This window comes from Lampris incognitus, chromosome 9 (assembly GCF_029633865.1).
Source record: "Lampris incognitus isolate fLamInc1 chromosome 9, fLamInc1.hap2, whole genome shotgun sequence".
Taxonomy (NCBI): Eukaryota; Metazoa; Chordata; class Actinopteri; order Lampriformes; family Lampridae; genus Lampris; species Lampris incognitus.
Window position 1 is genome coordinate 59052528 of NC_079219.1, and position 26366 is coordinate 59078893.

At 43.9% G+C, this 26366-nt stretch overlaps 3 protein-coding genes across 10 annotated transcripts; 1 reads left to right on the forward strand and 2 right to left on the reverse strand.

Annotated features, from left to right (window-relative positions):
• Positions 1-833: 833 nt before the first annotated feature.
• On the reverse strand, positions 834-16232 carry u2af2a (U2 small nuclear RNA auxiliary factor 2a). Of its 7 annotated transcripts, none has more exons than XM_056285675.1 (12): positions 15602-16232; positions 13531-13669; positions 10648-10683; positions 8581-8687; positions 7971-8122; positions 7719-7835; positions 7482-7620; positions 7290-7369; positions 5468-5590; positions 4934-5020; positions 4012-4263; positions 834-3060 (listed from the first exon to the last, which is right to left on the reverse strand). In XM_056285675.1, the coding sequence occupies exons 1-12, from the start codon at positions 15648-15650 to the stop codon at positions 2926-2928; spliced, it is 1416 nt and encodes a 471-aa protein (XP_056141650.1). In that variant the 5' UTR covers positions 15651-16232; the 3' UTR covers positions 834-2925. The 7 variants fall into 7 exon arrangements, with proteins under 7 accessions (XP_056141650.1, XP_056141648.1, XP_056141649.1 ...); XM_056285673.1 differs by having other exon boundaries at positions 7290-7393; XM_056285674.1 differs by having other exon boundaries at positions 13531-13672.
• Positions 16233-17801: 1569 nt separating this feature from the next.
• Positions 17802-23822, reverse strand: ccdc106a (coiled-coil domain containing 106a). Of its 2 annotated transcripts, none has more exons than XM_056286100.1 (8): positions 23638-23822; positions 22504-22592; positions 21755-21853; positions 21411-21626; positions 21172-21225; positions 20772-21041; positions 20467-20634; positions 17802-20310 (listed from the first exon to the last, which is right to left on the reverse strand). In XM_056286100.1, exons 2-8 carry the CDS (start codon positions 22571-22573, stop codon positions 19994-19996), a joined length of 1194 nt encoding a protein of 397 aa, XP_056142075.1. In that variant the 5' UTR covers positions 22574-22592; positions 23638-23822; the 3' UTR covers positions 17802-19993. The 2 variants fall into 2 exon arrangements, with proteins under 2 accessions (XP_056142075.1, XP_056142076.1); XM_056286101.1 differs by lacking the exon at positions 23638-23822 and adding an exon at positions 22827-22837.
• Positions 22868-26366, forward strand: LOC130117849 (transmembrane protein 238-like). Its single transcript, XM_056286102.1, has 3 exons — positions 22868-23629; positions 24460-24509; positions 25752-26366. The coding sequence occupies exons 1-3, from the start codon at positions 23451-23453 to the stop codon at positions 26081-26083; spliced, it is 561 nt and encodes a 186-aa protein (XP_056142077.1). The 5' UTR covers positions 22868-23450; the 3' UTR covers positions 26084-26366.

A 26366-nucleotide genomic window follows, 5' to 3' on the forward strand; every position in this document is an offset into this window, starting at 1 on the left:
AAATGTCTTGTTTGGTATGTTTAACACGTAATATTCCAGCCTGTAGGGGGCGTCATTTGGAGCAGGACTCCCACATCACGTGCCCTAACCTTAACCTCAGCGCGGCGGAGGGAGGGGGGGGTGATCTTGTACTAGGGGGCGTTTCTTGTACTGATGTGGGCGTGTCTTGTACGTGACGTCCCTGTCATGCAGTGCGCGTACTGTTGGCCAGAAACCCGATGTGAAACAGCGCCCTCGTCTGGACACCATCTTTACTTACAAGGCCCAGCAAACCGTTCTTTCCGTCAAACTGACAGGAATGGAGTTTATTCTAAGAAAAAAAAAAGATGCAAAAATCTGAATCTTTTGACTGCTGAATGACAGAAGGGGCGGCGCGGTGGCGCAGTGTTTAGCGCGATCGCCTCAACGCGGGAGGGTCCTGGGTTCGAACCCCGGGTTGTCCGACCTTGGGGATGGGTCATCCCAGGTCATCCTGTGGAGTTTGCATGGTCTCCCCGTGTTTGCGTGGGTTTCCTCCGGGGGCTCCGGTTTCCTCCCACAGTCCAAAGACATGTAGGTCAGGTGACTCTGCCGTACTACACTGTCTCTAGGTATCAATGTGTGTGTGTGTGTGTGTGTGTGGGGTCCTGTGATGGACTGGCGACCTGTCCAGGGTGTCTCCCCGCCTGCCGCCCTGTGACTGCTGGGATAGGCTCCAGCATCTCCTGACCCTGATTGGGTGAAGTGGCTTGGACGCTGGATGGGTGGATGGCCTGAATCTGGCTCCCGTGCACCCCGTCTCCCTCATAAAATGCGTGTGTGCGGGTGAACATGAGGCAAAGAGATATAAGACATCATGTAAATCCAGTTTTTAATCAACATTTGAAAACAAAACGGACAAATCAAGATTGTTTTGCCATAACTAAACGCTGTATTAACACTTTAAATTCCATTAATTCACTTAGGAAATCACATTGAAAGAGAAAAAAAAAATGACAAAACATTTAAAAAGCAAATTTCAGAGAGGAAGGGGTAACATTTTGAAAGTATTTTCATCGACACGGTCAATGTCTCTTCAGCCGTCTCAAGGAACTACTGGTGTTAAATGAAAGCGCAGTTCTGATTCTCACACAGTGTGAACAGGCGGTCCTCACAGAAACAAGGGCAGAGGATGAGGGCGATGAGGAGGGGAGGTTTGGTGGTGGTGCATATGGACAGACTATTACCAACAACTTTTCCCTCCCATAGATCTGAATTCATGATTCATAATTAAAGATCGGTTCAGAAGATATCAGAGAAACGCAGTTTAAAAAGTTTCAGCTTGTAGTTAGGTCTCCAGCAAAATCACTTTCTAGTAGCAAGGTGCAGGAGGGATGTTCAAGTGTGTTTTATGATTTTCTAATTAACCTCTACGGAGCCCCGTTCAATAAGTTGTGATACCTGCCTCTGGTGCCATTATTTTTTTCATGACAACGAACCAACAACTTTCAGCTGGGCTAGTTTTTCTGGTCACGTCAAGATGAAACGATTAAAAACCCAGATGATTTGGTTGCAGTATACTTACTGCCCTGCAGCAGTCAGCAGTACCACATGAGTCGTTTGTATTAGTCATGTTTATTTGGTCTTGTGAAAGAGGTGAGATGCTGTACAGAAAAGACACCTGGGTCCAACACATCTGTCTGACGTCCCACATTTGTTGGTAAATGAAGAAAAGAAATAAAATGGTAAATGCGATGCTAGAGCATGAGACAGTGACATGTATGAGGACAGACATCGACGACTGACACGGGGCCTAACCCATTCGCTATACTACTGGACTCGGACGTGAAAAAGTAACATTAAGGCTTTTTGGCCAGGAACAGACAGATCCTCACTAACACCAACCCAAAATATGCTTACTAATATTCATGGCCACATATGCAGTGTTCTACTCTTTCGTTTTCTTTCGGGGAAATTGTTCAGGACTGAACTGTTGAGACAGAATGATCTCACCTGCTAAAAGTGATGCACAACAGATGGAAGCAAAACGTTTTACTGAGGAAAACAAACAAACAAACAAACAAAAATTGGCATTACTGAAAAGGTACTGTTCTAGCGCCTCCTCTGATTCTTGTGCCTAAATACAAGGTGATATTACATCTTAAATCAGTGAAGTTACACACAAGTATTTGGAACAACAACGGCTGACATTCATATAAGAGTCCAAATGACAACAGTTTCTCTAACAAACGTCCTGAGGGGGGCAGTAGTTGGATGAAAATGAAGAAACTTGACGAAATGAATGATTCCTGCTACGGGGAAAAACCGAATTCACAAAATGAGGCCGTCTTCGCTAACCTTTCTAATAAAAATGGCATAACTGAAGTAGATGATATCGCTATATCTATACTGGAAAGTCAAACTAAAAATGCCCTTGTTATCCTCTCCATCTCCCACTTGTCCCGCTACAACAGATGAACACTCCTGTAATCCTGCCATCCTTCTGAAGAAGAATCCAGTCCTAATGATCTTAAAACAAGCTACTTCCAATTAAATACAAACCTTTAAATGTGGCACCCCCCTCCCACCCAGAACGACATCCCTTTCACACAAAGTATAAAAATGGTTTAAGCCCCACCCCAACCTGTTACTACACACATTTCGCAAAATCCTTTGACCCCCCCCCCCCCAAATCCAGCCCTCTTGGTTTTGATAGTATACAAACCCTCCCCATTCTTTTCGTCCTCCAATTCCAAATCTCCATGTTGACATAAACGCTAGACATTTCACGTAGATCTCAAACGATATCACTGAAAGAACCAAAGCCACTTTCCAAATGGTTAATAACTGAGATCTACCTGAAATGTTGGGCTAACCATATGACTAAGGGGGTCGATTTGGAATTGGGCGGTGCATGCCCCCCCACCCCCCACCCCATCCCCCTGCCCTCTTCTCCTGGGACCTCCTCTACCAGAAGTCTCGGCGGTGATAGGCGTCCGGGTCGCAGTATTTGGTCACCACCACCCTGTTAGCAAACTTCCGTCCTGTCAGCCCCTGCATGGCCTTCTGGGAGTCGAACACGGACATGAACTCCACAAAAATCTGAAGAGGGGTAAATGAGGAAAAAATTAAACAAAAAAGGATGAGCACTCCAGAGCTCCCACACTGACCCAATAACTTCCGATTATTTGAATCTACAATCCCAAAGATCCTCATCTTTTTAACTTTACCACCCAGGGTGATAAAGGTGTGAGACCACTTCAAATCCTCTTTAGACATCTATTCATAATTATATATATTATAGATCTATTCATAATTACATATAGATATTATAGATCTATTCATTCACACACACACACACAGGGTGATAAAGGTGTGAGACCACTTCAAATCCTCTTTAGACATCTATTCATAATTATATATATTATAGATCTATTCATAATTACATATAGATATTATAGATCTATTCATTCACACACACACACACAGGGTGATAAAGGTGTGAGACCACTTCAAATCCTCTTTAGACATCTATTAATAATTATATATATTATAGATCTATTCATTCACACACACACACACACACACACACACACACACACATACATATATGTGTGTGTGTGTATATATATTATAGATCTATTCATAATTAGAGTCGCCAGTGTTGTTATGTAACCACCTTTCCCACCTTTTGGGGGGGGGCATTGTTGAACTCGATTTTTAACCATTTATGCTGTAGCATGTGTTTGTTAACTTCATCTAAAACCTTGGTCTGCCATATCTGCTCGTTAGCCAAACCAACTTTGCCTCTTCCTGGCTTATTCTTCCACGTTCGGTGGACATGGCGTAGAGATAAAACGCGATGCGCCCTTATTTTTCCCAGGACAGTCTTACACAACAGTAACTAAAATGAAAAACTACAAAAACGTTCATAATTCAGATATTCGTGAATTAGTAACCATTTTAAAGATACCAGCTGTACTTTTGTTAGCATGCAGATCTTGAGGATTGCAGCTTTAAAGCTTTTTAAAAATATATGCAGCCAGCTCCTACCTTGCCAGTACCGGGCACTTCCAGACCATCCACAGGTCGGGGTATTTCGATGCTCTTGACTTGTCCATACTTGCTGCACTCGTCTCTGACATCCTCCACAATCTCCTCATACTCCTCGTCATCCAGCAGCTCCTCGGGGGCCACCATGTTCATCAGACACAACACCTCGGTGGGAAGACCACCCATCTGAGTCACAGAGCTATTCATCAGGCCTGGCACCTGCAGCGTCACAGGGGTCTGGTTTATACTCGTCTGTAAGGGACAGACAGACAAGAGGTTAGCATAGGGACATCAGCATATTTACCACAATGGCTAAGATCAAGCTAAGTAAGTGGTCATGAAGAATTCTACTTGTGAAGGCAGCTAGTATAGAATCACCCTGGACTCAATATTTTAATATACCCATACACAGTCTAATGTCTAAATTTGTCATTCAAATGTCCAATGTTTGAATGAAACACCTGGTAAGAAAATAAACAGATGGTGTTTGCTGGATTCTACACCAATCTTGCCTTAAGTACTCAAAAATGAAGCACTGCTTTAGCTGCCCAACAGTTAAAGCACATGCTTTATGGAGTGGCTAGCTACACTGATAAGTCCACAGAACAGAATACAGCAGTTACTCAGCTAGCTGAAAGGCTAGTGATTCAGTCCTCAAGCTGACTTCAAATGACATTGAATGATGCCAAAAGAGACAGAGGACGTTATAAAGACTGTGCGCATTTGTATGTTTAGGAGTGTGACACAATTTGCCCTCAAGTATTAACAAATGCCTCCATTCTATAGCTGTTTTCACTCAGCAACTTGGCTTTATCTCTCCTGGCTTCACATCAACTGGAACTGGGTTTGCGCAACTGTCCACCCTCCCTTGGACGGGAGGGTGGACACCTGCCCGTCATTTGTTCAGCCCCTGGACTCTTACCAGAGTCGCGTTCTTGGATCCCACACTGGCTCTCTGCACCAGGAGCTTTTTGTCTCCAAGCTGCATGCCATTCAACCCTGCAATAGCCTGCAATGACACATGACATCATTACCTAATGTACTTGGGAAGTTTTAACTATTAGTCAATATATTCATCATATCATGGGTTTTTCTGATGAATTAAAAAGGTGGAAATGCCCAAAATCTTTAAAATATCATGCAAAACATATCTTTGAGTGCAAGAACCCAACTGCCTCAACACATGTATGTAGATGATATATGTGTACGATTTTGATATGTGTGTTAGTTTGGGTATGTGTGTTCTTGTAATTTTTGGATGTGTTTTTGTCTTTGTGTTGTACTGCAGTGGGCCCGGGGAAACGGCATTTCGTTTAATTTCGCGTACGCAAGCACATGAAGTGAAATGACAAATAAAGTGTTCCTGATCCCTGGGAATTCTCCACCTGTCCATACCCACCCAAAAATTCCATGAGTAACAGCATATGAAACCCCTAGTGGATCTTTCCGGGGTTACCTGGTCATTAAGGTTGACGTCAACATATTCACAGAAAGCGTATCCTTTAGAGAGGCCAGTGGCACTGTCTTTCACCAGGTTGAAGGCCTTTAGAGGACCAAATGACGTCAGCAGCTCCTTCACCTGAGAAAATAAGACCAGTTAAACATCACTTAACAGGTGATTCTACAGGTAAAAAACATCTGTCCAGTAACAGAAACTGCAATACTGCAGCAGCTCCAGGAAACAACTATCAAGCTGTCAATCATATGAGCATATACTGATGTATTTTATCAATCATATTTACTGATGTGTTTTAGTTTGAATGGTTGTCAAAACTCCCGGGTGACTGCACACGAACACAGTGGGAAGCCAGAGAGTACTCATCAGACTGTTCAGAGAGTACTCATCACTTTTCAGAGTACTCATCAGACTGTTCAGAGAGTACTCATCAGACTGTTCAGCGTTACCACTGATGACCCACATACGGGAGCATTGTGAATGAGAACAGCACGTAGTAAGACAAGCCATCAACAACCTTTCGAAAATACACAAGCTTGTTGAAAATAAAGTGACTATATTTTTACTTGAATAAACTGGCAAATTAAGCGCCTATAAATTTGAATATTTTTATTTTATTGTGTGAAGAACAGCTATGATGTTATAAGACAAGTTTTAACTCTATGACGTATTCAATGGTTTTAAAGGGTTTTTAAATCCAAGCCCTCATTTCCAGAGTAAATACACCTTCAAATTCCTCATTTAAGAGTTGTCGCCTCTTATTTGAATAATTTTTGTGTTTCTGTTTCAGGGTGTTTTCACATATACTCCTTTTTAAAAGAACCAAACTCAGTCCTATAAAACGTGAACTAAGAGAAGAGGGACTCAGTTCATTTTGCGTTCACATTTTCAGCTCATCTAAGCGAGGACTCGGTTCTCGTTCTAGTCCACCTCAGCTCTGACGGGGCCTCAGTCCTCTTCATGCTCACACTACAGCTGCACTGCAGCTCAGATATTTACTGCTTTACATGATGGGTATGGATTATTATGGCTTTTTCTCATTTTTTATCGCGTGTGGGAAAGTACTTTTGATGTAGTTTTTTTACTCTGGCGTGGCACTGCAGTGCTAATGAAGCCCCTCACTTTCATGTGAAGGGATAATGGAAGGAAAGCCTTAGTGTTTCTGTGTACAGCAGACAGCTGCCATTTTATGTGTTCTTCATTCCATAACTAGTTTCTTCCTCGGGACCAAACGACTTCCCGTCCACTAGTCTTGCTAGCGTTACCAGCGGCCATGTTTCAGTCTATTAATTTTTTCAAGCGTCCGAGTGCAACAGCATGTTATCTGTGTACGGCGAGCCTAGAGACCTAAAATACAACAGCAAAGGGTGAAGCAAACCTGGAGCGCTTTGTGTTCACAACGGGCAGGTTAAGACAACTGCAACGCGGACTTGAAGTGAACCGAACTGAGATCCCCTCCCGAGGTGGTCTCATTTTGGTTCGTTTCAGAGGGGTGCGAGTTCGTTTTGAGTGTTCACTATGCGCAAAAAGATGCTGACTAATCGCCCTAAGGTAATTTTGAGGGGCTGAAAAGGAAAACACCCTTTTTTTTTGCAAGGTGAATTGTTTTTATTAGCCATCTTTCTAATATTTATAGTAAAATCCATGAGGCACAAGAGCACAAACTTGTTTTAGGCTTTCTACTGGAGCCGTACAACAGTTGTCACGTCTGGGATGAACTATAAGGGTTTAGACAGGGAGGATTCATGGTGCGATGCTATGAGCACGCCTAAGAAACTCACTGCGATCCAGTTACACTAAGCCGATTAGCAGCAGCACTGACCTGGTCATCGTTCAAGTAGTTAGGCAAGCCACCAATGAAGAGCTTATGAGCCGAGTCAGGCACCACTGTGGACACCACACCTACATGCAATAACCCAAGATGAGCTATAAATTATAATAAACAGAGTTAAACACAAGATTGATACAGATCCTAGGTTTGAGAAAAGGCAATATTGAGCCTGTAAGTGTCTACCGGGCACGTAGACACTAGGGTTCTCGCTCATGCCAGGAAGAGGCTGGTAGTCATGAGGACGGCGGATCTTGAGACTTTGACCCTGGAAGATGATGCCATCAAAAGCCATGGCCTGGGTTGTCTCATCCACAGAACGGAACTACACACAAACAAACACATAAACATGGTTGCACTTCACAGTTTCTTCAAACAAAGCTCTGGAGGCACCTTTAGATGGAACAAAGGTTTGTGTCGAACCTCGAGGAAGGCAAAGTTCTTATCCTGGTTGATCTGCACTGCAAGGACAGGGTTGCCAGGAGCCTGAGTGAGACCCCCCAAACGCATCTGAGCATTAAAGAAGTCCATCATGGACTCCTACAGGGAAGGAGAAAAAAACAAAACAAAAACATTCGTTTCAGCAGTTACTGATGACTATTTTGTTTTTCGTAGTTAAAACAGATATGAGCAAAACCTTTAGACTGCTATGGGAATGTCCATCCTGTCCCTCACCTCTGTGATACCAAAGGGGATGTTGCCCACATACAGCCTGCGGGCCTGCCTGGTCATCTGGCTGCCCACCACGGGCACAGGGGTAGGGGTGACAGCCAGGCCATCTGGGGTCATGGTTGGCAGGAGGGCTGTGGCTGGAATTTGGCCTGCAGCTAGAGGACAAGACCATAACATGCAAAGTTAAACACCCAAATACATTTCACCCTCTGCCATGATGTGTCAAGCAAATTCAAAGCATACTTATCAAATGGTAAAAGTATGAGAAAACATTTCAGGAAACAAATGAAGAGAAATAAGTGAAGCCACTTATTTGATAAATGCTCTAAAACGACATTTAATATGTTTTCATAAAGCTTATTCACATTTCTGATATTGGGGATACCTTACCCCTAAATGTTATTGCACAGATTTCAATATCTACACTCCAATTCTCAGAAAAACAGGATGTTAACACAGAAGGTATTTTCCGCAGATAATTCTTAGCACTGCAACATGAGATGATAGAAGATAAAAAAAACCCCAGAACCTTCTGGATCTGAATGTCGGAGACATTAACAGGCATGGAAGAGGACATGGAAGCAAAGAATGATGGTAACGAAGAAGAGGTTACCTTGCATGGCTTTGTACTGCATGGGAGTGATGTGTTCGAATCCAGGAGGAGGGACATCCCAGTACTTCTTCACCTTGTTCTTCTTCTTCTCACGGTGTGGAGAACGGCTGTGGGGAGGAAGAGGAGAGAGGTGAACCCAAGATGAAACCATAAAAATCATGAGAACAGATCAGATATGAAATGAAAAGGAAATGGCACAGGCCAGCAGCACTGATTCCCTAAGAGATAGACCCCAAACACATTTATTCCAGATCAAAAACTCATGTCTTATTAGTTTACTAGTAAAGTACTGAAGACCCAGAAGGTTTTCACAAGATGAAGAACAAACACTAACAGTTCAGATTAAATAGCGTTTTAAAGTGTTACAGGCATAACAGCACAAAATAGGGCTGCACGATACTGGAAAAAACTGACACGGCAATATTTTTGTTCTCTGCGATATGAAAAAATACAGGTATTCCCACCAGATGACTTGAATAGCTCCATTTGTTAGGAACGAATTGTTCTAGAATGTTGTAGGAGAGTTGTCGGGAAATGGTGAGAAGTAAGCGGTGTCTTTTTTCACCATTCGTACGGGAAGAGGAGGAGATGGAGTCAGACAGATGACACGGAACAACGGCCGAGTGTCGTCATCCGCGGACCGGCTCCAACGTCATCTGAATCCGCATGTACACAAATCATCCACCGGCCACCCACCCGAACGAACTATTTTCTCCAGTCCAGAGACCCGCACCTGATCACACGTTACCGTTATTTCTTAGGGAGATGCATGTGAGCGTGATGATATGGTAGCATGTCGCACCATGTCTGACGTACCAGTTCTGTGGCCTCATATACATACAGCACTTTGCTGCTGTTGATATGACATACCCAGCACCTGACACGTCACGGCTACATATTCTACTAAATCCCTCCCACACAGAGCTTTTCTGCCCCTCCTTTTTTAATTTTCTCTCAGATCTTATTTGCCTCCATCGCTGCTTAAGACAAATGGACGCTACATTTGGTGAGAGTCTAGTCTGCTGTTTCATGCCTGACAAAAAACAAAGCTTAAAATATGTCCACATTTAGGGCGTCCGGGTAGCGTGGCGGTCTATTCCGTTGCCTACCAGCACAGGGATCGCCAGTTCGAATCCCCGTGTTACCGCCGGCTTGATCGGGCGTCATACACAATTGGCTGTGTCTGCAGGTGGGATGCCGGATGTAGATATGTGTCCTGGTTGCTGCACTAGCACCTCCTCTGGTCGGTTGGGGCGCCTGTTCAGGGGGGAGGGGGAACTGGGGGGAATAGCATGATCCTCCCACGCGCTACGTCCCCCTGGTGAAACTCCTCACTGTCAGGTGAAAAGAAGTGGCTGGTGACTCCACATGTATGGGAGCAGACGTGATAATCTGCAGCCCTCACCGGATCGGCAGAGGGGGCGGAGCAGCGACCGGGGCAGCTCGGAAGAGTGGGGTAATTGGACGGGTAAAATCGGGGAGAAATTTTAAAATAAAAAAAGCCCACATTTTAAAGATTAATTAATATTTTCCTCATTAATGACGTATTATTTCACCCACCCACAACACAGCCGCTATTACTCAGAATGTTTATTTTTATGACTCGGGCCACCCGATCCATAGATTAATCGCGGCACCCACGGATATAACTGTAATCCACGCATCACTAGCCGAGAAGCAGATGAACGGAGTGAAATCAGAGTAAATTGTGTTATACCAGACATACTTCTCATGGAAAATGAGAACCGTGTGAGTTTTCCTTTTGTACCAAGCAGCAGAAAGTTGTATCATGAGGTGTTTGAGTTATCTGCCTTACTTCACATCGCACGTTTTGCGATGTGACTATTGCGCATGTGCACATGGCGATGACGATGCTGAAATGACATATCGTGCAGCCCTAATATAAACGTGACCTTGAACAGAAAACCCTTGCGTAGCAAGGGTCAACACAGAAAGCAAATGCACATAAAAGAAAAGTAGTATAAAATCAGAGGCAAGGTCGCTACAGTGACTGGAGTTGTGTTACAACAATGCAGGAATCAGCTCTGTGTTGATATGCTGTATTACCTTACAGCAATCTCTTGGGGTTGGTTTGATGGTGAGCTGAAATGACATTGGAAAGATTTCAAATTTCTCTCAAAACAAAACGTGATGCTGTCTTACATTTCTACTGAAACTACTACTCCCTGACTGCACGGGTCTCACTCAGCAGTGACGCTTCCAACGCTGACAAGCTACGCTCCTGGCTCTTCCTGAAACTCCAGAATCCTGTCACATTTGAGGACAAGTCCTACAATAACTGGCCAGAGCTGGTTTTAGAGGCCATGTCGGCAGCTGACTATAGAGGGCACTGCAACACATTTTAAAAGGCCTACGGGTCTGTTGCTACAGTCTCACATCGCCAGATCTTTCTCCTTACTTTGTTTGACTTTATTTTAGCCGAGACCGCCTGCTGTTGTCAAGTGATGCCAGCAGGTGAATACGAGGGTTCGTGATTGACTGGCACAAATCAAGAGTTGTAATGAACCCTACATTATTTTTTGTGCGTTTGCAAATAATGTAAAGGCTGTCATAAGATTCCACTGCTTTGTTTATTCATTAAAAAAAAAAAGAAGCGTTTTTATTGTGTGACCAGAGCAGGTGAGTTTCATGAGTGAAGGGAATTATACATATGACTTGACTTGGCTAAGGACAGACTAGATATACACCGATCAGCCAAAACATTAAACCCACTGACATGTAGGTGAATAACATGGATTATCTCATTACAGCGCCACCTGTCAAGGGGTGGGCTATATTAGGCAGCAACTGAACAGTAAGTGGTTGAAGTTGATGTAGGATAATGAAGCAGGAAAAATGGGCAAGCGTAAGGATCTGAGCAACTTTGACAAGGGCCAAATTGTGAGGGCTAGATGACTGGGTCAGAGCACTCTCAAAATTGCAGGTGTTGTGGGGTGTTCCCGTTACGCATTGGTCAGTACCTACCAAAAGTGGTCCAAGGAAGGAAAATCTGTGAACTGGCAACGGGGTCATGGGCGCCCAAGGCTCATTGATGCATGTGGGAAAGCTAACCCGTCTGGTCTGGTCCCACAGAAGAGCTACTGTAGCTCAAATTGCTGAAAAAGTTAACGCTGGCTATGACAGACAGGTGTCAGAACACACAGTGCATCACAGCTGGCTGCATATGGGGCTGTGTAGCCGCAGACTGGTCAGAGTGCCCATGATGACCCCGGTCCACCGCCAAAAGCAACTACAATGGGCACATGAGCATCAGAACTGGATCATGGAGCAATGAAAGAAAGTGGCCTGGTCTAATGAATCACGTTTTCTTTTACATCAGGTGGACAGCCGGGTGCGTGTGCATTGTTTACCTGGGGAAGAGATGGGACCAGGATGCACTATGGGTAGAAGGTAAGCCGGCAGAGGCAGTGAGATGCTCCGGGCAATGTTCTGCTGGGAAACCAAGGGTCCCGGCATTCATGTTGATGTTATTTTGACACGTACCACCTACCTCAACATTGTTACAGACCGGGTACACCCCTTCATGGCAACGGTATTCCTTGATGGCAGTGGCCTCTTTCAGCAGGATAACGCGCCCTGTCATACTGCAAAAATGGTTCAGGAATGGCTTGAGGAACATGACAAAGAGTTCAAGGTATTGCCTTGGCCTCCAAATTCCCCAGATCTCAATTCAATCGAGCATCTGTGGGACGTGCTGGGAAAACAAGTCTGATCCACGGAGGCACCACCTCGCAACTTACAGGACTTAAAGGATCTGCTGCTGTTTTGATGCCAGATACCAGAAGACACATTCAGAGGTCTTGTAGAGCCCATGCTTTGACGGATCAGAGCTATTTTGGTGGCACGAGAGGGACCGACATAATTATCAAGCAGGTGGTTTTAATGTTTTGGCTGACTGGTGTATGGAGACTTCGAATTTGGCAAAGTTGGAATTCTAAGACTTAAAAGACACAGGGTAATATATCATAAATTGAAAGATATTTGCCTTCCAATAAAATCTTCATTCTAACAACCCATTTCAGTAAATAGCTTTGTTGATGTTTCTGTGTAGCCTTAAGTTTGTGTGTTTGGCTCAAGGGGAAACCTTTGCATTGTCTTCTAGTCAGGCCGAGGTCTCAGGGCCAGAAAATAAAAGTTTTCTCTTACTACAGAAGCTGTATCAAAAAGTCCAAAACTAATTTCAGCAAGGAATGTAGAACTAATTCAACTAATTTCCTTTCACATCCCTACTTGTCATTTTACTAATGACATGTAGTACCTAAAGCACAATTAAGATTTGTGATGAGACTGAGATTTGTGATCACTTTGAAGACTCACATTCTTGAAAGATGCAAACAATCTAAAAGTTTTGTGAATCCACATTGTGGCATACATCAACAATTATGCACAAATCAACTTACATTAATAGGCTATGGTAGTATCCCCTATGATCCAGAACGCAGCATCTAGATAACATGCCACGTGGGTCTTACAGACATCTTGCAGAGAATGTCTTTTCCCTTAACCAATCACAATCCAGCACTGCATCAAATACTAGGGGGTTCTTGGGCTTAAAGTTGTGTGTTTATTTTCAATCTTGCACCACAAAAGCAACTGGTTGAGGTGCAAGCATCAAGCACTGTAGAAAAGAGGAGTGTGTATGTTGGGGGGGGGGGGGGGGCTGATCGTCTGCCTGTTCCTGAGGAGCAAGTGAAATCACAACTTACTTTTAAAAGGACTTCGTAAACAATTCATTTAAATTATATATATAAATTAAATGGTCAGACACATTAATAGGCCATTTACTTGTGCTCCAGTGTTAACACCCAAGTGATGCTGTTTTGCAGTAACACAAGGCATCTTTTGTGCTGTGACACATGACACATGCTGATATGATACATAAGCTTTCACAACTTGAAAGAAAGGTTATAGCCTCACAGATGCACCAACCTGCGTCTCTGTCTACGTTCCTTGCTGTCCCCACGACGGTCCCTGCTACGTCTGTCCCTGTCTCTGCTCCTCCTCTTCCTCTCTCTGCTACGGCTGCGGGAGGGAGAGCGCCGGTGGTGGCGGTTCTCTTTGTCCCGCTCTGCTGCAAGGATGGAGAGATAGGGTGCACAGATAGAAAGATAGGTAGATAGTGAGACATAATGTTTAGGAAAGATAAGGAAAAAAGTCAGGTCAATTTTATTTGTCCAGCCCAATATCACAAATTACAAATTTGCCTCAAGGGGCTTTACAGCAACACAACATCCTGTCCTTAGACCCTCTCACTGGATAAGGGACAACTACCTAAAATAACCCCTTTAACAGGGAGAAAAAATAGGAAGAAACCTCAGAGAGAACAAGAGAGGAGGGATCTCTCTCCCAAGATGGACAACGTGCAATAGATGGTGTGTTTACACAATTTACAGTATGCAACATTGAAAGAAGATAACACAATTATAATGGAATATGCCTCCATTTTCACACAATTTACATTAAAATGCTGCTCTGGCAAAGCAATCATTGCTAGTTGACGTAATACACATCACTACCCATGCTCCAGCACGGGAAAGTCGCCACAGACACCAGATTTAAAACTTTTTTTTAAAAAAAAAAGGAAGAAAAAAAAACTTTGGGGATTCTGTTTAGACCAATAAAACAGATTTCATCTTTTCAAGCAAAGCTAGGCTTATGAGAAATGCAGTTCTTCACATGAGCTTTATCCAGCACACTTACACAGTCTTAAAGGGTCAGCTTACCCCAACATCAAAAACACTTAGAAAAAATTGTGCTACTTACTCAACTACATCGTTTTGGTGCGAGTTGCCAAGTTTTGGAGATATTGGCTGTAGAGATGTCTGCCTTCTCTCCAGTACAATGGAAATGTTTGTACTCAGCTTGTGTTCCCCAGAGCGCCAAAAAAATGAATTTGAAAAACTTAACAGCAATGTCTTGTTCCAGAAATCATGACCCGGTTACTCAAGGTAATCCACAGAACTTGTGAGCAGTCTCATGTAGGTGTAGCTCGGTCTAAGAAAATAGTTCATACAAGAAACTGCTCACAACAAGGTCTGCGGATTACCTTGAATGACCGGGTCATGATTTCTGGAAAGACACGTTGTTGTTGAGTTTTTCAAATGTATTTTTTTGGGTGCTTGGAACACACAAGCTGAGTGCCATCCAGTTCCATTGTATTCGAGAGGAGGCAGACATCTCTACAACTGATATCTCCAGAGCTCGGCAACTCGCACCAAAACGATCTACACGGATAAAAAGCACTACAGGTAAGAGCAAAAACGTGTATTTTTGATTTTGGGGTGAACTGTCGCTTTAAAGGTGGTACTTATGGGAGGTAAAGAAGGCATAAAACCCAGACCTCGATTTTCATAGGCAAATGGATAGTATAGACACCTCAGTACAGCGGACTCACACATTTGCAGATACAGAGAAAACAAAATGAGGTAACTGCATAATTCCTTCGGAGTAGCGCGAGCCATCATATTAAAAATCTTATGTATAAGCAGATTTTCACTCGCCGGCTAACTTTGTGAGGTGCAGCATGTTGGAAGAACGCACAGATCGGTGGGAAATATGATTACGCATAAGAAGATAAGGGACATAATGCATTTGAGAAATAAATAACTGGCTGCAACGGCTGCACACAGCGGAGGCTAACCGCTGCATGAGTTAGACGACATTGGCAGGTAGCTCTGCTCTGCTGGACCACATTTCCTGGTTAGGTATAGCAGGCGAAAGATCGTTGCAGAAGACGTCTGGTCTCTTAATGCTATTCAGCTCAACACAAAGTGGATCTGATATTGGCTTTATTCGCTGCAGCACAAATCCGTTAGCAGCGAAACAGCCAACGGGCGACACGGAGGTTTCCCAACATGCATATCGACACGATTGTCCCATTCCAGTGAATAGACAGACCCCGTTAAGCTGCGCTTGCAGCTAGCTCGCCAGCAATAATGGCGGAATCGCCAGTCAGCAAAACCACCGTCAGCCGCTGCAAACACGTTTCGGGCATATTTACCTTGTTTGTTCTCGGAAAGTTGTCTCTCGAACTCGTCGAAGTCCGACATCTCTGTGGCTTGCACACTACCGTGCTGGCTGCGGACGTGTCGCTGAGGTGACGACGGCTAGCTTGCGGGCTAGCGGCGAAGTGACCCAACACTTTTCCCCGACGAAGTGGCGGCGGCGGCGCTAGCGCTTAGCGCAGCGCAGCGAAGCAGACGGCCGGCGGAGGCGGACGCGGCGAAACGAGCGCTCGGTGAGAACACGACACGGAACCGGGGCGCCCTCGGCCAGACGAACACCCGCCCTTTGTTTACAAGGCGACAGACGACAACGCCGAAGAAGAGAACGTGTTCGCGTGGGCTAGCTCGCCAAGCTAAGCTAAGCTAAGCTAGCTAGCGTGTAGCAAAGTCCAGAGAAGGGGCCTGCGCTCGAGCAGCCGTGTGGAGGAGACCCGTCGGCGCTAGTCCGCCACCGCTCGAGCCCGACGAATAAGCGCCGTTATTCCCGCGTGAAACACAAAGCCAGACAGGCCACCGTCCGGTCGCCGGTCCTCGGATGTGCGATAACGAAGCCTTGCAACGACTAAACGGGAGCAATAACGTCAGCCGGGATCTCGGTGTGCCCGCTTTCTGCTTAGTCTCCCTGGCACCCCCCTTGACACCGGAAGTTGATGAACCAGACTTCCGGGGACCGGAAAGGTTCTTTAGAGCCTGAAGGAGACTGCATCCCAGCTCAGCGCAATGCTCCCTCAGCCCTGTGGGTTAGCTAGCGAATAATAATAACTATAATAATAATAATAATAATAATGCATTTTATTTGTGGGCGCCTTTCAGAGCACTCAAGGACACCTTACAGTTTAGAAAAACAAAACAAAACAAAACAAGCAGCACTATCAGACAGCATAAAGTCAGAATAAGCAGGGTAGACAATAAAAGGTGAACACAACAGATAGTATAAAATCATCCTCTGCACAAAGCTCAGGGAGGCGTGGATCAGACTGACTATGCAGGTTTGGAAAGGTGCGTTTTGAGGTGGGATGTGAAGGTTGAAAGAGAGTCGGTGTTGTGAAGGTCTTGTGGGAGAGAGGTCCTTGGGTGGGGGGCAGAATGACTGAAGGCTCTAGTCCCCATGGTTACATTATTGATAGGTTAGCTATCGGTTAAGGTAAGCGTTGGGTTAAGGTTGAGTATAAGGTAGGTTAGTTTAAGTTTTGGCAAGGTCAGTGAAATAGAGTTGAGGGAACATAGACACACTCCCCCTTATACGAACTCATGTGGCGTTTCTGTCGAGTACATGGTTTTCACTTGGAAACACAGTTTTCTAACTTAAATCTGTTTGCTACATCACAAGGAGAAATAAAAGTGGGGATTAAGCATGCACTAAGTATTGCAAACTGTATGCACAAGCCAGTATGCTGGCACGCAAATATCATGTGTGCAGATGATGTTAAAACTGCTCTTTTTGGGGCCTCCTGTACTCCACTCTATACAGCCCAATTGTGGCGCAGTTATAGCAAAGCAAAAAGCTGCAGGTAGCGTATAATGATGCATTCAGCTTCTTGCTCAAGCTTCCAAGATGGACATGTGCAAGTCGTGTGTTTGTGACTAGTAATGTTCCCACTTTTCATGCTGTGTTGAGCAATTTTATGTACAAATTTATGTGTCGATTAGTTGAATCCAAAAATGTAATTATAATGCTCTTAACAGAGCCTACACAAAGTGACACAAGGTACTCCTCTTGTTTCTGGAAACTCTGGAACAAATGTATGTATAGGTTTTAATCATTGTGGACTTGTGAACTGCTGTTAGCTATATTTTTGTGTTGTTGTCCTGTGTTGTATTTTTCTTTTTAATATGGACCTACCTATGTGTCTGAATAAAGTAAGATTTGATTGATTGATTGATTAAGAAAAAAAAATTTTTAAACACAGCATGACATGATTATGACTTATGTGCCATCAGTTTTATAAAAATGTTTTTATCATAATGATGGTTTTGTATTGGCCAATGAGAACAATCTGCTATCAAATCTGCAACCAAACTTGAAAATGTTACAAGATTCGAAACAGATCTGTGTAGGCCTACCTTCTCCTACTTATTAAAGAGTAGTGGGTCAATGATACCTGAAATCATAAGTGAGTTTACTTTTTACCAAATTTATCATTGTAGACAAAGGGGATTCAACCAATTCATTGCACTGGTACGCCACAATTACCACAAATTACCTAACGCTGAAATCAGTATTCCTGTTGATTTGATTTTTTTTTCTTTTTCGGGAACTCAAGAGACCTCTAGAAAATGGAGACAACCAAAGCTTATTTTGCAATACTAATGGGACACTGAGAAGAAATGACATTCCCTCCATGTGCACAAATCATTACATTAAGTTTCTTTTTCTAAAACTGTGGCGCTTACTCAAACATTATTTATGTATTTAATTCGTCTCACACAGAAATTAAGAAAACAATGGTACAGACAGACAGTATAATCAAGAAGAGTATTGTAAAGGTATTGCAAAGGTGTTGCACAGCACAAAAATTTGTCATCAAAAGTGCAACATCAAAACTGCACCGGTGCATTACAAGTGACATCTTGTGGTGAAACTGAAATTATAAATGTTGGTGATACAACAGCTGGTGATAAAACAAATGATTTGCATGGCATCATTACCAAAGCTTATCCTGTTCTCCTTACAAAGCAAAGACCAGCAGACAACCCATAGCAAACATCTGCAATACCACAGCGCTTCTCCAACTGGCTTCGACATCCAGACAAAACGGCTGGATCCCGTTGCCAGAAATACACAATTGTCATTAACAGTTTAAGAATGCATCTGAACAAGACATGGGACAGCAGAATACTCTGTTCAGTTTATGGTCACACCATTTTCCTTCTCTTCAAGTGTTCTCCATACGCTTAAACCTCGAGAAATGAGAAGGAAAAGAAACGGCAGAAAGAACTCCAGATTCAGATTCATTGGATGGACAGTGTTACAGCGACCATCCAACGTCAACTGTCACAAAAAGTGCCTCAACAGAAATGACATGGAGGCATAACTGAAGTGCAGCCACACTGTCAATTTATTTACCATGGAGGATATAAAAAAAATTTGTTTTTTTTTCTCATATAGCCAAGTCTGATTATCATAAGAACAAATAGACAACACAAGCAAAAAGTCACAAAATCAACTGTTGAGGATGTCAGGAAAGTGCAAGGAACAAAATAACATAAGGAAAACATACTCACAAACCAAAATAAGACCAGGGAACACGGGGCAGTGGGGTAAGATGTGTGTGTCAGCTGCAGACAGAACCACTCCAACACACCTGCAGGAGTTAGTGATGAAACACAACTGAAGCACTTCTGTCATTAACCTGTGTGTGTGTGTGTATGTATGGATGTATATATACATATATATATGTGTATATATACATACACACACATATATAGGTATCTCAAAGGAGGCTGCAGCAGCAGAACTGTGTGAGGCTACGTGTAAAGAAAAGGACCGTGTTGCGTGAACCGTGTTTAGGTGATAAAGCTGGTGAGTTCTGGGCATTTCTGTGTGTGCCTCTCCATCCTGATGCAACGAACCTGGTAAAGAATGTTATTGCAACAGTTTTCTGTAGGATAATGTTGAAGTAATGGCATTGCTCTACAAATACATGGAATGTAGGATAATTTCAACATATACAAATATTGCGATTGAAATTTATTATACTTGTAGATTTATCAAAATTGCACATGTGAATTTTTAGAGGCCTTCTTTATTAGTTATCAGGCAGCCAATAATTAAAATGATATAGACAATCAATTATTAAATTGTGAGCCTCGAGCCATAATAGCCATTCAAGAAAAAAAGGAAAGAAATTTCAATGTTTTTTAACCTCAAAGCTGACACAAAATGGATCCTTGTTATCTAGAAGCAAGGGAGGCAACACCATTCCCTTCATTGATACCATCTTAATAACCAAGACATACTCCTGTGCACACATCTCTGACCACAGATGCTGAATCACATAGATATGCTATTTTGCCCTTTTGAGGAAGAGAGAACAATCTACTAGTCCCTTTTCAGCTGCAGCAGGCAGTCCCACATCCAGACGTTCAACTGCACTCCTTAACGTTAGTCGGTACTGATGAGGACTGCTGGCAGCAACTGTAGTACCTGTACATCATAGAAATAATAAAAGTGAGGTGACAAAGAAGTGTTCATCTAAAAAGTGTCAGTCTGAATCACAGCTTTTGTGGCCATATCAGAACGCCGTGATATCTGAAGCGTTCCATAAGTCCTTGGACATCCCTGTTGCTATGAGGTGAGCTGGCCCGCTGCAGCAGAACTTGACTGCCCTCCCTGACGTTCCCATCCATCCCTTAGCTCCTGAAGAGAGTTTTCATTCCCGTCTTCCTCAGTGTCTGAACCTGTATGAGATGGGTAGGAGCAGGTTATTCTTCTTCAGGGCCTGCACCCTTGCAAGTGTCTCTTCATCCAGGGCAATATAGCAGCGCCGAGCATAGTCCAGCAGCTTCTCCTTGGATGGGTCAAACTCGCCCACTTCTGCCACCTTCTCTGGGGCAACCAGTAACAGCTCAGCAATGGGTGTAGTGGAGGCCACCGTGTTGCGGTCCACACCATGGATCTGGAAGGCTTTGGACATATTCTTCAAGCGCTGATAGGTCAGCAGGATCTTCTTGTAGCGGAAAAGCACTCCAGCAGCATCTTTCACTGAAGGACACAAGTGAAAATGGGAGGTGACTTCGACTGATAACAGTTGTACTGACTTAAGAGAACAACTGAAGTACAGTAAGCTGTTGTGTTTAGAGCCACAATAAAATCCCATAAGTTTCACATTTTATTCCAGCGTCAAACTCCCTCCCTCACCTCTCTGCCGCTCCCTGGGAAGTTGGAAGACCCGCCTCCTTTTCAGTGAGTGCCTGTTACTGTTCATAGTCTCTGGCATTATATCTTCTCCTGATATCAATTCCTCCTCATCAAGGTAGCCGTCCTGCTCCAAGTACTCGTCAGATTCTCCCAGGAGTGAAAGTGAATCTGAGGAGACAAAAAATGTAGGAACCAGTAATTTAAAGCCACAAGTACCAGTTGAGATCCCTCTGTTTCATCTAGCCTTGAAAAGAAAAAAAAATTATACTGATCCAAAATAGTCTATGCCAATAGAATAGTATTACCTGCCCCTACGTTACCATGTCCACTCATGTCATTCATGGTTGACCTGCTATTGCTGCTGCCACTGCTGCCACTGGCCACTGCACTGGTACTGCTATGGCCTGGCAATAAAGTCTGGGTGGGCGCAGAGCTGAACAAGGCATTCATAGAGGCAAGCTGACTGGCTATTGGGCTGGTGACATGATTTTTAGAAGGCACCATGGTTGGAGGACCAGGCCTTCGTTGGATAAACTGACGCGAGGTAATGTGCTGTGAGTCTGACTTCTGTTGCTCTGTACAGGGAAGGAAGAAACAATAAGAGAAACTGAGATGTGATCTGAGGTGAGAAGCAAAGACCTGAACTTTTATAATTGCAATTGGGTGGCTAAATGCCAAACTAAACACACAACTATTAGTCTTTACCAGTGGGGCGATCTTCTCTTCTTGCCCTCCAGTTGAATCGTCTGGACTCATAGCCTATGGGAAGAAAAACACAAAAAAAACCCCGAAAAAACAAAGAGCTCAGGATTGTGTTAGCCTTTTACTTTTTTGTCTTTGTTAGTCAGGACAGACCTGTCTCAGAAAAAGTCCTGTTTCTAATCAACTTTCTGTCAACCTTTTACTTTACTTATTATCAACTCAGTACAATTTCCTTTCCTTACCATTACTATACTGGCTCTGATTCTGTCCCTGGGTCTTAGTGGAGAAGATGAAGCGGTCCAACTGGCAGCGGAGGAAATCTCTTTCCTCCTCCAGGTCCTCAATTCGCTTCTGAAGCCATGAGTTCTTCTCCAGAGAGATCTGCAGCTGGGTTCGCAGATTTGTGATCATCATATATGAGTTGCTGGCTGGGGAAGGACCAGTGGGAGGGGGAGACTCTGAGAAGAACAGTTACAGTATAAGGCTTTCAAATCACCATTATTGTACATCATGGCTTTTAGTTTAGAAAAGATATATGAATGTGACAGATTTAAATGCTTTTTCAAGTGGTGACTGTGACATTCACCGTCAAAATTCTGATCATTCTGGTTGAAAAATCCCTGTTGCTCAAAGTTACTCTCTTCATATGGGATGGCAATTTCATAGGTGTCCTCATTTTTTGGAGCTGAGGAGAACACATGGACAGTAATGAGGTTTATACATCACAAAACAGTGGAACAATAACACATAGATATCCAAAGGAGTTGGATAAAGTGCGACTGGACTTGGTATATATCCGTGAAGACGTTTCGCCTCTCATCCAAGAGGCTTCCTCAGTTCGTGCCTTTCTGACTAGACCAAGCTAGTCTGACTGGCTGGTGATGAGACTCAGAATTTATCTTCTTTGGAGTCGTTATCAGAGCTATAGATGTCCATGGCTCGTTGTGTTCCGATGTTTACCAACGCCCGTCGCTAACAGAGCCATAGATATGAGTGGCTCTTTTGCGTACCGATGTTTGGCCGCGCCCGTCGTAAGAAATGTAAGAAACGTAACCGTGGCACAGGTTATCGGTCGATAATCTGTGCCACGCATATCAATAGCTCTGATAACGACTCCAAAGAAGCTAAATTCTGAGTCTCATCACCAGCCAGTCAGACTAGCTTGGTCTAGTCAGAAAGGCACGAACTGAGGAAGCCTCTTGGACGAGAGGCGAAACGTCTTCACGGAGAAATACCAAGTCCAGTCGCACTTGATTCAACTCCTTTGGAGAACCATGACCTGGATGAACGAGAACATTCACAGACAATAACGCATAGATTTTTTTTAAGTCTTACTTTGCAAGTGGATTGAGCCTGTGTGGTTCTTGGATGTGGAGGCAGCATCACTCCTGTTTCCGTCCTCCATCTCGTACCCTCCCAATTCACTTTGATGTGAAGAAATCACACACACACATTTGTTGAGTACTCATAATGATGAATCAGCTCAAATTTGTCATCAAATTAGATCTGCATATGACTTGATGCTCTACAACCATCTATGAATCCCAGCAGCGCATGGCAAGTTACTTGACACGTCACCATTTAATATTTTAGCAGAAAGGTGTAGCCTACGCCTAAACTCTGACAGCAGATTGGATTGGTGTGGATTTTAGCATCACCTTGGTCTTAAGTTTTGTCATTTTCCCACTGGAGGCAAGCGTTGCCATGTTTGCCATTTATCTTGGCTGTTTTCAGCCTCAGTATAACATGCGAACTGGTGACAAAATAATCATGTTCATGAGAAGCAATGTTGTTTTTGTCATATTTGCTAAGGGATACTGAAGGTCTAAGGACAGGATGTTGTTGTAAAGCCTCATGAGACAAATTTGTAATTTGTGATATTGGGCTTAAATTCACTCACTCACTCACTCACTCACTCACACACACACACACGCACACACACGCATGCATTGCCATGCTGTAATATTTGGACATTAGTCAGAGCTTGGGCATTTGGCGTTAATACGATGCTCGTCAAGTGAGTCTGTTAGCCAGACCTAAAGCTTACGCACGGTTCTTACAACGCAGACCCGTCGTCACCCGGCTCTCCATAACGTTATGCAGCATTACACGAGAGTAAGCAAGCAGTTAGCAACCCCAAAACCAGTTTCACTCCGACCACCACGCAGAGGCTGGCAAGCTGGTGCAGCAAGAAGGAAAACGGACGGTCACTTTTAGACGTTTTTCCCTTCCCCAAACACGTTTGCAGGCGGCTGCTATTGGCGTGTTGGAGGCGTCGGGAGATGCGCTGCCCGACTCACGCCGACTGGTTACCGTCGACGCTAGCTGCGACGTTAGCCGTCGTTTACACAGCTAGCTACAACCAGATCTATAACCCCATCCTTGCCACACACTTCAACGTTCACTTGCGTCGCTCGGATATAAACCCCTCTATGCCGGAATCGCGTCGCACGGGATATTTGTACGTACCACTCAACGGTTGTAATAACTTAAATCGTTCACGTGTAATAAGACGTTATTACTCTGTCGTACCTCCATTACACAATTCTGTCCGCTAGCTAACAAGCTAACAATAACAATTATCGCCGTTTTATTTTTTCATTTTTTTTCTCCCTCCGACGTCACTTCCGGTTTTAGGATAACGCGCTGATGCCCGGCCTCTGATTACGTAAAAGGGGCCCCAACTGGTTAGTGTGCCTCGTTGCAGATAATTGGCAACCAAGTTAATCACATGGACGCTGTTGTTGGATGTTTAGGGCAGGCTGTATGAAATTAACTCCAGCTGATTCCCGTGCGGTTAGCGCACATCACGAAGAACCAAGTTACTCACGTTTATGAACGAATGAATGAACGAATGCATGAATGCATGAACGAATGCATGAACGAATGCATGCATGAATGAATGCATGAACGAATGCATGAATGCCTTTCTTTGTCATTGCACAGCTGTACAACGAAATTAAGTGCAAAGTTCTCCCCAGAGGTAAAAATAAAAAATAAAACATATACAAACAGACACACACCTGCAGCACAGTCAACATATAGATAACGTATGCATGTAGATAAAGTGCAAAAATAAGTGTAATATCCATTACACTAGATCAACAGTCTGTGTATCGCACTAACCCGAGTCAGCGTTTTTTGATCTTCTTCTTTTTTGTTGTTGTTGCACATGCCAAATGTACAGGTGTTATTGCACAGTTACAGGATTTATATTATTGTTGCGTTATCGGGGTGGGAAAGTCGAGGAAAATCAAAATAATTAAAAAACTTTTTTTCTCTCTCCTTCAGGTGTGACATGGCCATGACTGCCACGGCTGCTGCAGGAGCACCCAGAACAGGTCAGGCAGGTGGGAAGGTGTGTGTGTGTGTGTGTGGGGGGGGTGTCAGGTGTCAGTGGGGGGTGTCAGGTGTCAGTGTTGACTCACAGCCTACAGGTTCAATCCGGAAACATTCAAATGTCTTCTTGCTGAATGTGAACATTACACATTTTCCAGGGAAGAGAAGCGCAACGGTAAGCATTCAGAGCCATGTTTCCCCCTGTTCTCTGTGCAGCGTACTGGACAAACCCTTTTAAGAGAAAAAGCCTTCAGTCTGGGATGCAGCTGTGGCGCCTGTTTTGTCACTGAGCATGGGTTTTAAACCAAACTGCTTTCTGCTGAGCAAGTTTTAAGGGTGTTTCCAAGACTGAGAAAACTATAACCGATATATATATACTATATATAACGATACTATTAACTACTACATTTCAGTCTTGGTTTTATTAGAGAATAACACCCAGATGTTTACTGAGGTTGCTAGATACTTAACATGAATAATGTGATGTTAAGCTGATTTTGACAGACACAAAACAATAAGCCGTTGATGTGAAACCTGGCGGACGATTACACCCAAGTAGCAGATTAACGTTAGAGGAATATCGACTGTGTTTAATCTGTCATTGTACATAAAGATTATATCAACAACTCAGCGAAAGAGTGACTTGTGGGTTCTGCTATGCTATGTCAACACCAGAACGACCGGGATTCACTCCTACCTAAAACGACCATGGGCGGTAGAAATGACGGCCGGGTTTTAAACTCAACATTCTGTCAAGATAAATACCCAAATGAGATATTAATGCACTGCATATGGTAGTATGTCTGTTAGGGCACGACTGACACCAAAATGAACATTTTAACAACTGTAATACTATTTGTGCCCTGTGATGGCCTGGCAGCCTGTCCAGGGTGTCTCCCCACCTGCCGCCCAGTGACTGCTGGGGTAGGCTCCAGCACCGCCGCGACCCTGAGAGCAGGATAAGCGGTGCGGATAATGGCTGGATGGATATAACCGTAGCATCTGTGACATAGACATCGTACTATGTAGGTGCACAAACTCTTAATTCAGACCGCTGGAGAGGAGGAGAAAAAAAAAAAGAATACAAGCAGTCAACCAAGCCTGGACTGCAGTAGACCATCTTCTGCTTTATATTTATTACCAGTATGACAGGTGAAAAGAAGACCATAAAGTGCTGAAGTGTCCATAAAGATAACTACACTCCCTTTTCTTTTCTCTCTTCTCTCTCCCTTAATTCTCCGCAGCCATGTCCATCAAGTATGATGGGCTGTCCCACTGTAAATTGGCCCTGGTATTTGCTGTGCTGATGGATCTACTTGGCGTGGTGTCTCTCTTGCTAGGGGTCTTCGCCCCACTGGAGATCCAAGGGCGGGATTTTGGGGACCTGCTGGTGTACTCGGGCGCTCTATTTGTGCTGATGTCCCTGGGAGGCTGGGTCATGTGGTATAGCGGAAACATTGAAGGGCTGACTTCCAAAAAGGAGCTGGGGGGACCCCTAGGGGGGGCCATGGAACGCCTTGCCTACTCCCTGAGCCGAAGGATACGGATGCCGAGGAGTCACAGCAGCCCCTCATGAAGACTGCAGCCCCAAAACCTGAAGAATCAGTCTGTTTTTAGATGTTGCACCATCATTAATTGCTGTGCCAAACCAAAGCACCGTTGGCAGAGGAGTGTCGCTGCAGTTACTGCCTCTCTGGTTATCTGGTCTCTCACACACCTCCTTCATACATGGAATATCACCCATCTAATGTCCGCACCACCATTAAACTCAGGCACAATTTGTTCCTCTGCAACGGAACACGTCTTTTTTACATTTACTTACAACTTGTACATTATCTCGTGTTACGAAGTATCAATTA